A 14,540-nucleotide genomic window follows, 5' to 3' on the forward strand; every position below is an offset into this window, starting at 1 on the left:
AGACTTTGGACTTTTTAGGTACTCCAAGGGAAATCCCATTTTGTCCAGTGTAGCCCACAGGTAGGTCCATTCCACTGTATTGAAGGCCTTTTCTATATCAAGGGACACCACCATCCTGGTTCCGCTGTTAACATGGGATGCATGCAAGTTTGTGAATAGTCTACGTAAATTAATATCAGTGGATCTTCGGGGGAAATAAAGCCCGTTTGGTCCGAGTCCATCAGGCTATCTGTCAGTTGGTTAAGTCGCACACTAAGGAGTTTGGTTAGAATTTAAAAATCACAATTTAGCAGGGCAATGGGCCTGTAGGAGGCACAGTCAGTCGGGTCTCTAGGTGGCTTGTGGATTAAAATCACATGGGCTCCAGTCATAGAGGGTGGTAGACAGTCTGCCTCCAGACAAGAGGCACACATTTAACATAATCTAGGGATCAGGAGGCCTGCATGTGTTTTGTAAAATTCCATAGGTATACCATCTGGGCCTGATGTTTTTCCGTTAGGGAACAAATGTATGGCTGCGAGCACCTCAACCTCAGTTATAGGCTTTGCCAGAAAGCTTCTCTGCCCATCTGACAACCAGCCCAGGGCTACTGAGTCCAGCAGAGATCGCAAGTCCAGGGACTGGGCCTCCGCCGGCCATGTGGATGAGTAAAGGGTGGTGTAATACTTCGGAAATACCTCCAGGATGCCAGAGTGTATCTCAGCCAGCACCGTTTGAGGCCGGGCTGCCTGGAATAGCATTGCCAGCAGACACCCATTCTTATCTCCAGTTTCACAAAATTCTGTTTGCGGTTGTATAAGTCAGTTCGCGTTAGGTCCGCAAGATGCAGGCTGAGCGTGCGTCTTGCTGACATAAGAGCATCAAAATTGTCGGGAGTGGGGGACAACCCATATCTAGAGAGGCAATCTGCTTCTGCCGCGTGGAGGTCATCCGTGTGAGCTGAGTCCACCTTTTTAATTGCCTTCTGGAGGGACATGTAATCACCTCTCACGCATGCCTTGAATGCATCCAACACAACCGCGGGCCCTGCAGTGGAGGCGTTTAGTTCCCAATATTGCGCAACAGCGGGTGGCATAGCTTCCAGAGCAATAGGGTGGGAGATCCAGTGTGGAGCCATTCGCTAAAGGGCTCTATCCCTTTTTGGACTGATCCGGAGGGTAAACCACATAGGACAGTGATCTGATATTCCCCCCGGCAAGGTACCCAACCTCTCCGATGTCAGGCAAAAGGGCGCCACTGACAAATGCTAGATCTATGCGAGATGCGGTTTTGTAAGATGCGGAGAAGCAAGAGTAAGCCCTTGTCGTGGGGTTCCTCCATCTCCACACCTCAGTGAGACCAGCAGTCAACGCCCAATCACCCAAGTTGGAGAGGATCCAGCAGAGCCAGATCTATCCAAACCCGGGGCCAATGTGAAGTTAAAATCCACCATAAACAATATTTTCGCAGGACCTTGAGATTAAATCTTATCTAACAATGCGTACAATATAATAGAGTTATACGGTGGAGAAAGGTAAACATTGACAATAATATATCTCTGCATCCACATGGTCAACACTAAAATAACAAATTTGCCATTAGGATCAGTGTGAATCTCCTCAATAGTGCATGGCAAAGATTTGTGAAGCAGAAGCTGACACTTCCCTCGAGTATGCAGAATGCGAAGCATGAAATTACCTCTGTACCCATGGGCGTCTCAAGGCCAGCAACCTATTACCCACTAGGTGGGTCTCTTGCAAAAGTAGAATGTGTAGATTATGTTGTCTAACATACTTAAACATCAGTGCTCACTTGAATTTGGAGTTGAGACCCCTGATATTCCAGGAGAGGATTTTAATCTCTTCCACACTCCGCACACTCATGAGGGAAAAAAACAAACATGGAACTGAGGCCACACCCCTAAGCCCCGTATATCTTCGCCGTTCCCACCAGCAATGTCATACAGAAGCATTTGCAGTCTTAGCATGTGAGCCAACCACCTGTAGCGAAAAAAACATCCAACCAGTAGAAAAAAACAGCCCCGAACCCACCATGCCAGTCCAACACATAACCCCAACAGCTCTCAGAGCAAAGTGTGTCAGGAGGCTTAGGATCCCCAAAAAAGTAAACGGAGTCAAAACGGAGACAAAAACAAAACAGTCTGCTAGGGCAGTGTAGTATCCCGACTAGAACTTCTCCAAGTACTTAAAATCCAGGACTGCTCCTGCTCCCATTGCTGGGGTGCTGATTAAACTGAGTGAGCCAAAAGCAGCTTGAAACGATGAATGTAGGCTTACCATGAGGAAGCCACCTCTGGGTCAGGCGTCCGTCAGGTGTAGTCCAGCCAGGCTGCAGCCGCTGCGGGGGTATCAAAGAAGCGAGTGGTGGCGCCATCACTCACCCGCAGGCGACTGGGATATAGGAGGCCATATTGCAAACCCTTCTCCCGGAGCCTCTTACAAACTTCTGTATAGGATATGCGCCGTTGCTGTATTTCAGCCGAATAATCAGGATACAAGGAGACACGGGCATTTTCATAGAGTAGTGTAGTATGACCTCTAGCTGCAGCCAAACTACAGAACCCTGTAGTTTAGCAGCCTAATCAGGAACGGTCAGGCCGGAGCCCCCGGTTTCAGCGGGACGAGCGGCACGCGATGCACTCTCTCCACCACGAAAGTCGGTGGTAGGTCACGCAGGTCAAGCAGCTTAGCCAGAAAGGTATCTGCGAATTCGGCCGGTGTTTTCCCCTCTGCACATTCCGGGAGGCCCAGCACGCGGATGTTGTTGCGGCGTAGCCAGTTTTTGTGAAACCACCACCTTTTCCTGTAGGCCCTGGAGCTGCCGTTGTACCTCAGTCGAGTCCGTCCGCGTGGTCTCCTGCACCTGAGAAATCCGGGCCTCCGCCTCCCCATGTGCGTCCGAAATTCATCCAGGTCATGGCGCAGGAAACTCACATCAGCTGAAAGAGAGTCGATTTTATTTGTGAGTGCCTCTTTACAGGATGTGATGGCCGCCAGGATGTCAGAGCTAGTTGGAGAGTCAGACGGATCATCCGCGCTGCTCGTCTGCGTGCTCACCGACATCTTGCTGCATTCAGCCAGCACAGCCAAGATGGCCGCCTCCAAGACACCACGAGGCCTGCCTCCCGAGGAACGAGTCGATTTGCTCTTATTGCGCTGCATACAGCCTGCTTCTGATGAAGCGATCCAAGTCAGGAGATGTTCCGGCTCACCTGACCCCAGGTAGGTAACGAAAAATCAACACCAGGATAGTAGCAGGATATTATATAGAGCGGAGCTACCCGGGGCGCATGTCTACTCGAGATCACATGCTGGCCACGCCCAATAGTTACATATTTAGTTTAAAAAGAAGACAAATGTCTATCAAGTTCAATCAAAAGTCTAAAAAATAAATAGAAACCTGCATTCTTGTAGCTCTCTACTCTCAGTTGGTCCAGAGGAAAGCAGGAAACTTGTATAAAGCATGGTCCAATTTGCTCCAATGAGGGAAAAATATTTTCTTTTTCACGATAATTAATACTTCCAAGATCAATAATCTACAGTGGTATTACTTATAAATATTATCACTCTACACTCTACACACTGGGCTAGAATGAGCTCCTATGAAGATTATTCCACACTATCTCAGCTATTGCTGTAGAGAAGCCTCTATGAATGTGAAGGTTAAAAGGAGAACTATGGGGTTAGGGCTTTTCCCCATAGTTCTCCTTAGGGTAACGGGAGGACACAAACTAGCGTCCTCCCGTCAGCCTAAGCTCAGTATACCGCGAGCTACAGCTCGCGGCATACTGAGACGCCGCAGCTGAAGCAGATCCCGACAATTATGTCTGGATCCACCCAGCTGCGTGGGTGACAGCTGGCTCTGCCTATCTAGAGGCAGAGCCAGCTGTACCCGCCCCCTCCCCCGTCCGTTCCGCCAGTCAGCGCTGGAGGATCTGAGCGGGGAGGCGGGAATCCAGCCACTCCCCTGTCACGGCAGAGAACTGTGACAGGATCGAGACGTGAGCGAACGTCGGTATGTGTTCGCTCACTTCCCGATCTACTGAGCCGACCTGCGACAGTCTCATTGTCACAGGTCGGCTAGAACTATGAGGTGAGTGAAAAGCACTCACCTCATAGTTCTCCTTTAAACCTATTTTGTACCAGGCAAAAAGTATTTCCAACAAAAATTATAACAGGAGTACTATTCCTTACTTGACTCAGAATGCAACCAAATATTAGATATAAGGTATAAAGGTCTTGGGGAACAATCTCCTAAATATGTCTCTAAACTCGTAGAGTCTTTAATTGTAAATTATATCCCAAATATTCAAGTTGTAGTACAGTATCATACATTTTCCCTTGTATATGAAAAATATAATCCCTTCATCTTTCTTTTAAAAAAATTAATACTATACAACTAGCAGAATAAACATTTGTATATGTTTATAAACAAAAAATACATATTTGCTACAATAATCCATAATCTATCAATTATTTGCTACTAGTGGCACTTTTTGGAAAACTATGTTAAAGACCCAAAAGGGTCAAATATTTTGAGGGGGATTTCTTAAAAATTATAACATATTTATTTGTGCCGTGGGCACATTAACACCTAAGGTACTTAGCACAGGCATTAAAATTGTTTTATAAGCTTAGTCACTGCATTTTTTAGCTATTACCACTAGATGGCAAGTTTGATTCTAAAGCAAAATTTAGTAATGTTATTAAATGTTTAAATATATCTTTTTATATATGATCAATAATAAACATATTTTTAGAATTTTGTTTTAATTACAATAGTAATTAATAGGTAATGTTACAGATAGCATATCTAATTTGTTTAGGCATTGTGTGTGTGAAACTGTCCTTTTACATTTACTGATATGTATTTAAAGTGTCTGTAAACCCAAAAAATCTGTAAAATGGCTAAAATGTGTAAGATATTGTTTAATATACTTGTGTTCTTTGTTTTTTAAAGATAGTTTTACTATAAGTATGAAATACCAATTAATGCACCAGTTTCTCTAACTTCCAGCTTTAGGGTTCCTATGCTATCTACAGAGTGTGTTTAGCATCGTCACCCTGGAGCAAGCTGTGCTACACATGGGGTAAACTCTCCTTCCCTCCGGCAGCAGCTCATGTCGCAGGCAGCCATACTTGTGGAAGTGATTTTAGCTCAATGGTTAAAAGTGGCTCTTGTAATTTGCAAGTGCAAATTATAGTAAAGTAGATGTCACCAGCACATATGGCACGCTAAATCCCACCTACCTCCATAGACCCCGCAGAAAAGAAAGAGAGTGGTCACATGACTGCCCAAAGGGAGTGAATGGGGTATTTTACTTTTCTTGTTAAAATGTAAAAAATAAAATTACACACACGCGCAAATCATTTTGACCATTCCCCAATACACTTGCTTTGTAGCGTGCCAAAGTGCATGATAACACTCAGTAGTTCATTGCCATGCATTGTGCCAAAAAAAGGGTTATGTCCAATTATTTGGGGTGTGTTGAAAGTCCAATCAAAATAAATAGGCTAACTTAATAAATTGCATGTAAAGACACAGTACCGCACCTCACGTACGTATATAAATGGGCCCTAAGAGCTTTTCTCTCCAGGCAATGCTTATTGGAATGCTACCTATAGTAGAAATTAATTTTTCCATAAAAGTCTAAATGATATACATTTATATTATCTTTCAAAATTGTCATGTCATTAGACAAGGATGAAGGTGTGGTGAATGTTATTTCGAACCAAATTATTTCTAGCTCAGTTTGTAGACAGTAGATAGTGCTATGTCATCGCAGATGGAGCATCCTTTCAGATTTGACATAATGAATATGAAAGAGCTGTATTATATTAAATACCTACATTGCATTTTGAAACATTTAGTTTTAAATTTAAAGTACATTTAAAGGTTTTTCAGATAAAGTAGAAATAACTATGAAATGTTTATTATTAAATATTTAAACATGTACTTTTTATGATAATTATAGTGATCTTTTGTGTGAAATAATATTAGTTTAATAAATGCGAATTATGCCTTATATAATAATCACCCCTCACATACACTCAAATCGAGACAGAGTTTCAGGATTATGTAAGACTTTCCTGGGTAGTAATGTTAAAGGACAAAGGTACATAAAAAGGACACAGAAAATAATTTCCTCAGAAAATATTTTTCAAAGTGTTATTAATTTAGTTTTCTAGCATTTTCTGCATTCAATATTTCTCATACATACTAGAAACAGAAAATATATGCAAGAAGGTACATTTATGGTTTTATACTATCATGCAAAAATGTTATAATATATATTTTTACCATTTGATTAGGATACTGTAAAAACAAAAGTAACATAGATAAGTTATATATACACAGGCATTTTTGCAAAGAACTATGGTAAAATACTAATAATAAAATTTCTCACATATACATATTTATTTATAAATCTTACCTAGTTGCAGAGCCATAGCAATGATAACTGTCCACGATAAGTACTGCATGTTTTCAAAAGGTCTAACTTCTTCTTTTTTTTTTTTTTATTCAATCAAAACTATTTCCTAGTAATGTGTCAATCCCATCAGTGGAAAGGAAAATCTAAATTTTAAAATGACTGCTGGAAAACTATACATATCCTTGTCACTTTACTATCTTCTCTGTGTGTTTTTCTAAAGTAGAAAAAGCCACATGATGTTTTAAATGTTAGAGGGGAAACAACACAACAGCTGCTAAATCTCATTGGAATAAACCATTCTCTCCTGCCTTCACCCTCTAGCTCTAATAAACAACCTAAAGCCGATTAACCCATTCATGCATGAAGACTTAGCAACACATCCCTAAACACAACATGGAAAGTGTGTAAAACCAAAAACTAATTTTGAGATTAACAATTATGTAATAAGTATTTTTAATCAATTTTATCTGATTAACTTTTATTCTGACACCTCCACATTAACAACCAAGTAAGCAAATAGCAAACATTAATGTGATCTCTTGTCAACTATGTAATAGGTCTTGTGATCTAATCAACTCCATTAAAAAAAAAAAGTTTCTGATTGAAGCAATTTGAATTAATTCAAACTTGATTAATCCAACTGTAAATACTATTTTTTGGCTGTTTGTTTTGGTGGGGGGGGTGCTTTTTTATTTCATGGTTTTCATTTGTTTTTCTTTCAGTTAGGTTCAAGAAAAGGGGGTGTAGTGTTTAGTAAAAAAGTGTTTAAGGACTGTGCATGTACTCACTAGAATATCTGGGGGTTTTTTAGTAAAAAATAAATATGATACACTAATGTTGATTTTTTTAAAATTAAAAGCTGGTTGGTGTGGGTCCAGTTTACAAAGCAGCTGAGTCAAAGTGTTAAAAGACCATGCAGGTACTAAGTACAATATTACGGGACATTTTTTTCCAGTAAAATAAATATACCATAATGTTGATTGTTTAATTAAAAGTTGTCTGGTGTGGGTCCTGTTGGCAGAACAGCCTAGTCAAAGTGTTTACAAACTGTGCAGCTACTCAGTACAATACATTGGGGGCTTTTTACAGTGAAATAAATACAATCAAATGTTGATTTGTTGATTCATTAATGGGCAATGTGGGTCCTGTTGACAAAGTGGACTAGCCAAAATGTTTAAAGACTGTGCACCTACTCACAACAATATTTTGGGGGATTTTTACACTGAAATAAATACACAATCATGCTAATTTTTTTATAGTTGGCTGGTGTTGGGCCTGTTTATGGGTTGGCATGTAGGCAATGGAGTATTTTGAGGGCTTCTTTCTGCTAAATATTTGCACTCTCTAATGTTAATTTCTTAATTTTAAAATGGATGGCATGGGTCCTGTTTGAAACGAGGCCTAGTATGATTGATTACATATGATGCATATAGGCACCACATTATTTTGGGGATCATTGGGGAAGTTTCATCAGATATGTCCACTATTTTTAGATTTTTTTCTGTGAAACCTGTCTGGGTTCTCCCTCTTAAATTAAGGTGAGTTTGTACTATATTTCTGGCTGTTGTCTCTGAAGTAATCAACTGTAATTTTTAAATATAATTTTAATATTTTGTGTATTATTGTTTAAATGATAACTTTTATCTTTGTGTTAATTAATCTGCATCAGACAGTTGCTAACAGTCTGATCATGCTTTGAATCTCTTCTCTGGAAAAACTAAAAACACTTTGCACCCAAAAATCAAACATTCCCACCCCAGGTTACTAAAACCTTTTCAGTCACAAATTCACCCAGCTGGGTTCTAAGATCCCTTGAACATGACATGTGCAGCAGGGCAGGCTAGTACCTAAAAAGCAGTTGGACTACCTCCAGCCAGTGGTCCAGCATGTGCATTCAAATATTAGCTAATGTAATTGCATGTAAACATCTTATTTACAGCTTGCCGTCCCTGCCTGCCTTTTTTGTGGAAAAAGGCAGGGACGGCCTTACAATAAAAAAACATGCTCATTTTTGCTTCAACTGGTAAGGAAGACCTTACAATATAAAAAAAAAACTAACCCCCCCCCCCCCAAAAAAAACATAAACAATAAAAAGTGCAGCACACATGGGGCAGCATTAACAGTGTCAGGAATAAGTAGCAAACCCAACTTGTGTTCGGGCGACCAGCCTATGTTTGGTTTTTGCTTTCAGATCTGTTGTGGCTGCTACTCCAACAGGTCAAGTTACCGCTGGTTGAAAAAAAATCAAGTGTTGTATCCAAATCTACCTTAGTTTAATACATCAGATTGGGGTACTGCTGCTGCTGCTGCTATATTAAAGCCAAGCAATAATGAAAAAGTAAAAAATATACCAGTCATGCAAATTATGTGATACCAGAATGCAGTGATGTTGACACGGTCTGTGAGAATCATATTGTTCTGTAATACCACATACAGCTTAAAGGCATCTACCAAGCATGTAAATTAAAGGATTAGTGTTTTCCCAATGTTGCCTTCTAAGTATAAAAAGGAGGGCCCTACCCCTGCTGAATGGCACTTTTTATTTTTCTTTATTTTTTTTTTGCATTGGACATGCTCCCCAGAGCAGTGCCCAGCTCTCCATGCCCTGTTCAGCAATTCTTTGCCTATTAGCCTTAAAAATGTCCAGGTAACCTTAGGCTTCAGTGGGGCTCAAATTAAGTTCACAATTTTCAAGATTTATGATGGGTTCAACATGAAACGAACCCACGCACACTCACTCATCCCTGCTTGGAATTACCCTATAATAATGGAAACAAGGTAACATCGTTCAGTGTATTTTGTGCATGTAGTTTCACTAATAAATCACTAGCATCTATAATAAATAACCTTTGTTTCCTGAATACAGTTCAGAAGTTTGGCAATGAACAAACATCCCGAAACAATGTGGCATCTAGGAGGATGCTCCAGATTTTGATGCATTTTCAAGTATTTAGGCTCAAGACCACTGTGTGGGAAGGTTGTAAACATCCCAACAATTCTCTGATAATCAGTCTCTCTCATATTTTTTCCCCATGAAGGTTCACCTGACTATGGCTGTGTCATGCAATCAATCACATGTTTCACATTTATATTACTGCCTTTTCATTAAAACAGGGGATACCCCTTGTTTTCTATTGTAGGGATGTCGTGTTTTCCCTAAATTCATTTGTCCATTGTGATTTGTCAGTGTAGAATTAGTTAGCTTAGCTGTGCTGGCTAGTGTACTCTGAATGACCGATCTGAAGTGAAGTGAGCCGAACACTGTTCGGCTATTCACTTCAGGCTGGTACGGCTAATTTCAGCCGTACATTGACTGAAATCAGCCGTACATCGGCTTGCTTCGTGTGGGTTCGGGTCAGCCGAACATGCTCAGCATGTTCGGCCAGTGTCCCTGGTTAGCAGGTAACCAGGGACGCTGATCTCACTGCAAGTGGCCGAAGCTGGCCGTAAGATCACGGCTGGCTCCGCCTAGCTGTCAGAAGCAGGCCGAGCAGCCGGCCAATGGCCTGCCGCTCGGCCAGCTTCGGCTTTCAGCACGGCTCAGCCGAGCCGATGCATATGCGTTCAGCTTGGCTGAGCCGATCGGCCATGATCGGGAGCTGTACAGGCTATTGTGAATAGCCCGTACAGCACCCCTTCGGTTCTACTGAACCGAAGGGGTCCTGGAGCCGAAGCTAGCCGAAGGATCGGCCGAAGCTACGGCCAGATCCTTCGGCAGCTTCGTGAATAGACCCCTAAGTGTGCAGTGATTATTTTCAGTCACCTGCTGTGCTGAGTGTTCACCAGAAGAGCATGCTAGACACAATGCTTCACATTATTGATTAATACCTGGCCAAATAGTAGGTCTGGGGAGCCTGCTGTGCATGCTGGGAGAGCTACACTGAGGCACTTTCTATTACAGTGTCTTCACTCCAGGGTTTCACCCTTGGGCCTTGTTCACACCAAATGCAGAACAGATCTGCATGAGGCTGGTCATGCTCAGGCAGCGGCAGCCTCCTAACAGGCAAATTAGACAGCCGCTCGCTGGGGCCTCACTGGGTCCTAGCAAGGAGGAAGTGGCTGTTTAATATGCCTGTTAGCGGGCTCCTGCTGCCTGATCGTGACCGTCCCGGATCGCATACCGAGGCGGCGATCCAGGGCGGTCTGACTTTTTCTTAGAGGTGGCCCGAACCTGGGCTTGCGTGCCAGCCGAGAGAGCCCTGCGTGCCCTCTCTGGCACGCGTGCCATAGATTCGCCACCACTGACCTAAGCTATGAGACAAGGTTACTAAATGTAACCCCTTTGTGACGGGAGACGTACAGTGTACGTCCTGGCACTTTCTGCCTATATGACTGTTATATCAGGCTTTGTAATGCTGCTAACAGCTGATTCTCCGCAGTTACCAGTCATTAAAGAATGCCTCAGTATTGAGGCATTCATTAATTAAATAATTAAGCTTTTTGTAAAAGCTTCTTCCTTTCAGTAATGAAAGAATGAAGCCGTTACATGCAAATACAGGACGGCAATTTGCGATCCTGTATTTGACAGCTGAAAATAGCAGAGAGATAGCAGTGACTCACCTCTCTGCTATTTGTTCTGACAGTTCGAGAGCCCGATGTTTAGATACATTTCACTCAAAGATACAATGTATATCTTTTGAGTGAAATGTATCATCTGATCGTCTAGGCACGATCAAAGAGCTTTTAGTGAGATCTGAATCTGACTAAAGTCAGGATCAGTCTCTAAGGTTATTATTAGCTGTCTAATAGCCAAAAAAAATTAAAAGTTAATTTATCAGGCAGTCCTAGTGATTGCTTGATATAAACTGACAAGAAAGACAAAAAGTTTTTTTTGTTTTTTTTTACAAAGTGTAAAAAAAATTAAATAAAGTGTAAAACAAAATTAGGAAAAATCAAAATTATATATAAATATATTTGTTATACTATAATTAATATAAAAAAAATCTTAAAAAATAATAATAATCAAAACTTGTGAAAAAATTGTTTTCTTCTAGTTTTTTCCCCTAATTTTTTTTATTGTATTCAAACTAAGTGAGGGGTTAGGTACACATATGTGATATAATTATATAGCCCTATCTGTCCTCTAAAAAACAATATATAATATGTGTAGGTACATTTAGTAAGAAAGTATATTACTGCTGTGGAAGAATCACACAGCAAAAATGTAAAAAGTGTGTCAGTCATTTATGAACAGAAACTGAAAACTAGCTCAGTCATGAAGGGGTTAAACTTGTTCACGCTAGAAGTGAGTCGATTAAGAGGGGACATGATTTTGATGTACAAGATGTTCAATGGTGATGGCAACATCAACATTCAACTTTTTACAGTAAACTCCGTAACAAAGACTACTGGCCACCACCTAAAACTGGTGGAGAAAAGATTTAACCACAAGGGGTGTAGGGGCTTTTTTTCAGTCAGAGCGGTTAAAGTCTGGAACTCGCTGCCACAAGAAGTGTTATCAGCTGAGAGTATTGAATCATTCAAAAAACATTTAGATACCTTCCTCAGAGACCCAGCATACAGGGGTACAGGTTCACTTAAAAACAAGGACACACAGGGACTCGTGTACACATATACACATGCACAATCACACACAGACACACAAAGGTTGGACTTGATGGACCTGTGTTTTTATTCAACCTCAAATACTATGTAACTATGTACTATGCAACAGTGGCGTAACAACCGGGGGTGCAGCAGGGGCGCGGGATAATCAAGTAAGTGGGTCTAGGACATTCGTGATGTACCTGTTGACTATCGGAGAGGTCATCTGTGCCAAAGCTGGTTACCAAAAGCACTACACTAGTTTAACCAGTACATCTACCCTACAACTAAGATTCCTTAATGTTTTTGTTACGTTAGATATTTGTTAGAGACATGGCGGTTGATTTACAAAAGGCAAATAGACTGTTCAAATTGCAGGGGAATTTGTACTTTGCTGGGAAAGTTTTCCCTTAGTTTAGTGAATGAGGTGAAACTCTGCTGACTTCCATCACCCAATCATATGCAATGGCACATGCTGTTTTTGTTTGTTTTTTTAGTTTCCCTTGCACATGATTGTGTATTCTTTGGAAAGTGGAAATTCAACACAATTATATTATTATTATTATTATTATTATTATACAAGATTTATATAGAACCAACAGTTAGCATTGTGCTTTACAATAGAAAGGAAAACAGTACATTTACAATACAATTTTGGACTAGATGTTTAGGACTGCTTGTGAGAGCGAACAATCTTAAAGGGAGGGCCAAGTGATACAAACATTGGTAGCTGTGTGGGGGTGAGTTGTTTGAGAAAGTTAAAGTTCAATTATTAGGTGGAAGCAGGATAGGCTGCCCTGAAGAGATGAGTTTTCAGGGAACGCCATGGCAGACAGAATAGGAGATGGCTGTACAGATTTGGGTGGGGATTTCCAGAGGATGGGGAAGGTTCTGGAAAAGTCCTGGAGACGAGCATGGGAGAGTTGCAATAGTCAAGGTGAGGGATTAGAAGTGAGTGGATTACTGATTTAATTGGTTAGTAAGGGGTGTATTTTGTAGATAATATGGAGGTAAAGGTTGTAGGATTTGGACGGTGATTGGATGTGGGCCTGAAATGTGAAGGCAGAGTCCAGAATTACAACTAACACCCTGGCATGGGGTAGTGTCGTGGGACCAGGGGTGCCCTCTTACCTGGGGTCCGGCGGGTGCGACGGAGATCGTTGGGTCCTTCTTGGGGTGAATTGGTGCCCGACGGCGTGCTGCATGTGTGCAAATGAGCGCATGCATGACATGCGTGCGTGACGTGCGCATGTGGCAATGCCGTGGCTTCTTAGTTGCTTCTGGTGCTGGTCATTGCCGGGGAGGGCCTTGCAAGCACTCCTTCTCTCCCAGCCGTCCCATTGGTTTGCAGGGATCTGTGGCTTCCTGTTGCCCAGACAACGGGGGCGTCGCTTGCCCCTGCTGGGTTTAAATTCCAGCCAGAGCCAAGACATGTTGCTGAGTTATTCTGCCATTCCCTAAGCAGCTACAACGCCTCATTTCCTGTTTCCTGCCTCCCTTCCCTGCTATTCGGATCTCCTGGTTATCGACCCCTGGCTTGCCTCACCGTTTATGATACTCGCTGCCTGCCTCGACCCGGACTGTACTCTGACAACGCATTTTGGATTATCCTTTCTTGTACCTCAGCCTTGACTCTCCTTCTGGGATTGTTCCCTGCTATTGGGTTCCAATCCAGCAAACAGGGGGACTTCGCTCCTTCCCTAACAGGTAGGGAAGGATAGTTGTGCTATAGATCCAAATGGAAATGTTGGGGGAGGCGGTACGAGGAGGAGGAAATATCAGGAGTTCTAAAAGACTGAGTTTTAAGAAGGTGTGTGACATCCATACTGATATATCAGTTAGTAAATTAGTGATGCGTAAGGACACCAAAGGGGTAAGCTGCAGAGTGGAGAGGTATATTTGTGTGTCGTTAGCATAGAGATGGTATTGAAAGCCATACACGGTTATCAACTGGCTAAGGGAGAAGGAGTAGATAGAGAAAAGAGTGTCTGAGAACAGAGCCCTTGGGAACCCCTACGGAAAGAGGAAGAGGAGGAGGTAGAGTTGTAGGCGACACTGACGGAGCACTTATATAAATAGGAGGAGAACCATGAGAGAGCATAGTCTTGGAGGCCAAGGAAGTGGAGTTTTTTGAGGTGGAGCAGGTGGTAAACTGTGCCTAGAGCAGCAGACAGATCTTATAGCAAAAATAAGGAGTAGTGGCCATTGTTTTTAGCTGTTAGTGAGTTTTAGGAGGGCAGTTTTAGTGAAATGTTGTGGGCGAAAAGAAGGTCAAAAAGGTTGTTATCAGTGAGGTGGCAGCTAAGGCTGTTGTAGACTAGGCATTCTAGAAGTTTGGAGATAAACAGGAGCAAGGAGATTGCTGTTAGATTGTTCAGGCTGGTGGAGTCCAGTGAGGGTTCTTTAGGTAAAGGGGTGACCAGTGCATGTTTTAGAGGGGAGGAGAAGATGCCACAACCACCGGGTCAGGAATGTTAGGGGGGATCACACGTTTCCCCCCACCATTTTTTGGGGCTGGAGTTCCCCCTTAAAATTCCTACCAGACCTAAAGGGACTGGTAGGA

At 42.1% G+C, this 14,540-nt stretch overlaps 1 protein-coding gene across 1 annotated transcript in view; it reads right to left on the reverse strand.

The window, feature by feature from the left end:
• Positions 1-6,701, reverse strand: part of NRN1L (neuritin 1 like) — a 63,125-nt gene extending 56,424 nt beyond the window's left edge. The window contains exon 1 of the mRNA XM_018564915.1: positions 6,434-6,701. Coding sequence (XP_018420417.1) covers positions 6,434-6,482 — 49 coding nt within the window. The 5' untranslated portion in view covers positions 6,483-6,701. The remainder of the gene's footprint in view (positions 1-6,433) is intronic.
• Positions 6,702-14,540: the final 7,839 nt, after the last annotated feature.

Source organism: Nanorana parkeri, unplaced genomic scaffold (assembly GCF_000935625.1).
Source record: "Nanorana parkeri isolate BGI_ZX_2015 unplaced genomic scaffold, ASM93562v1 scaffold794, whole genome shotgun sequence".
In the NCBI taxonomy this organism is placed as follows: domain Eukaryota; kingdom Metazoa; phylum Chordata; class Amphibia; order Anura; family Dicroglossidae; genus Nanorana; species Nanorana parkeri.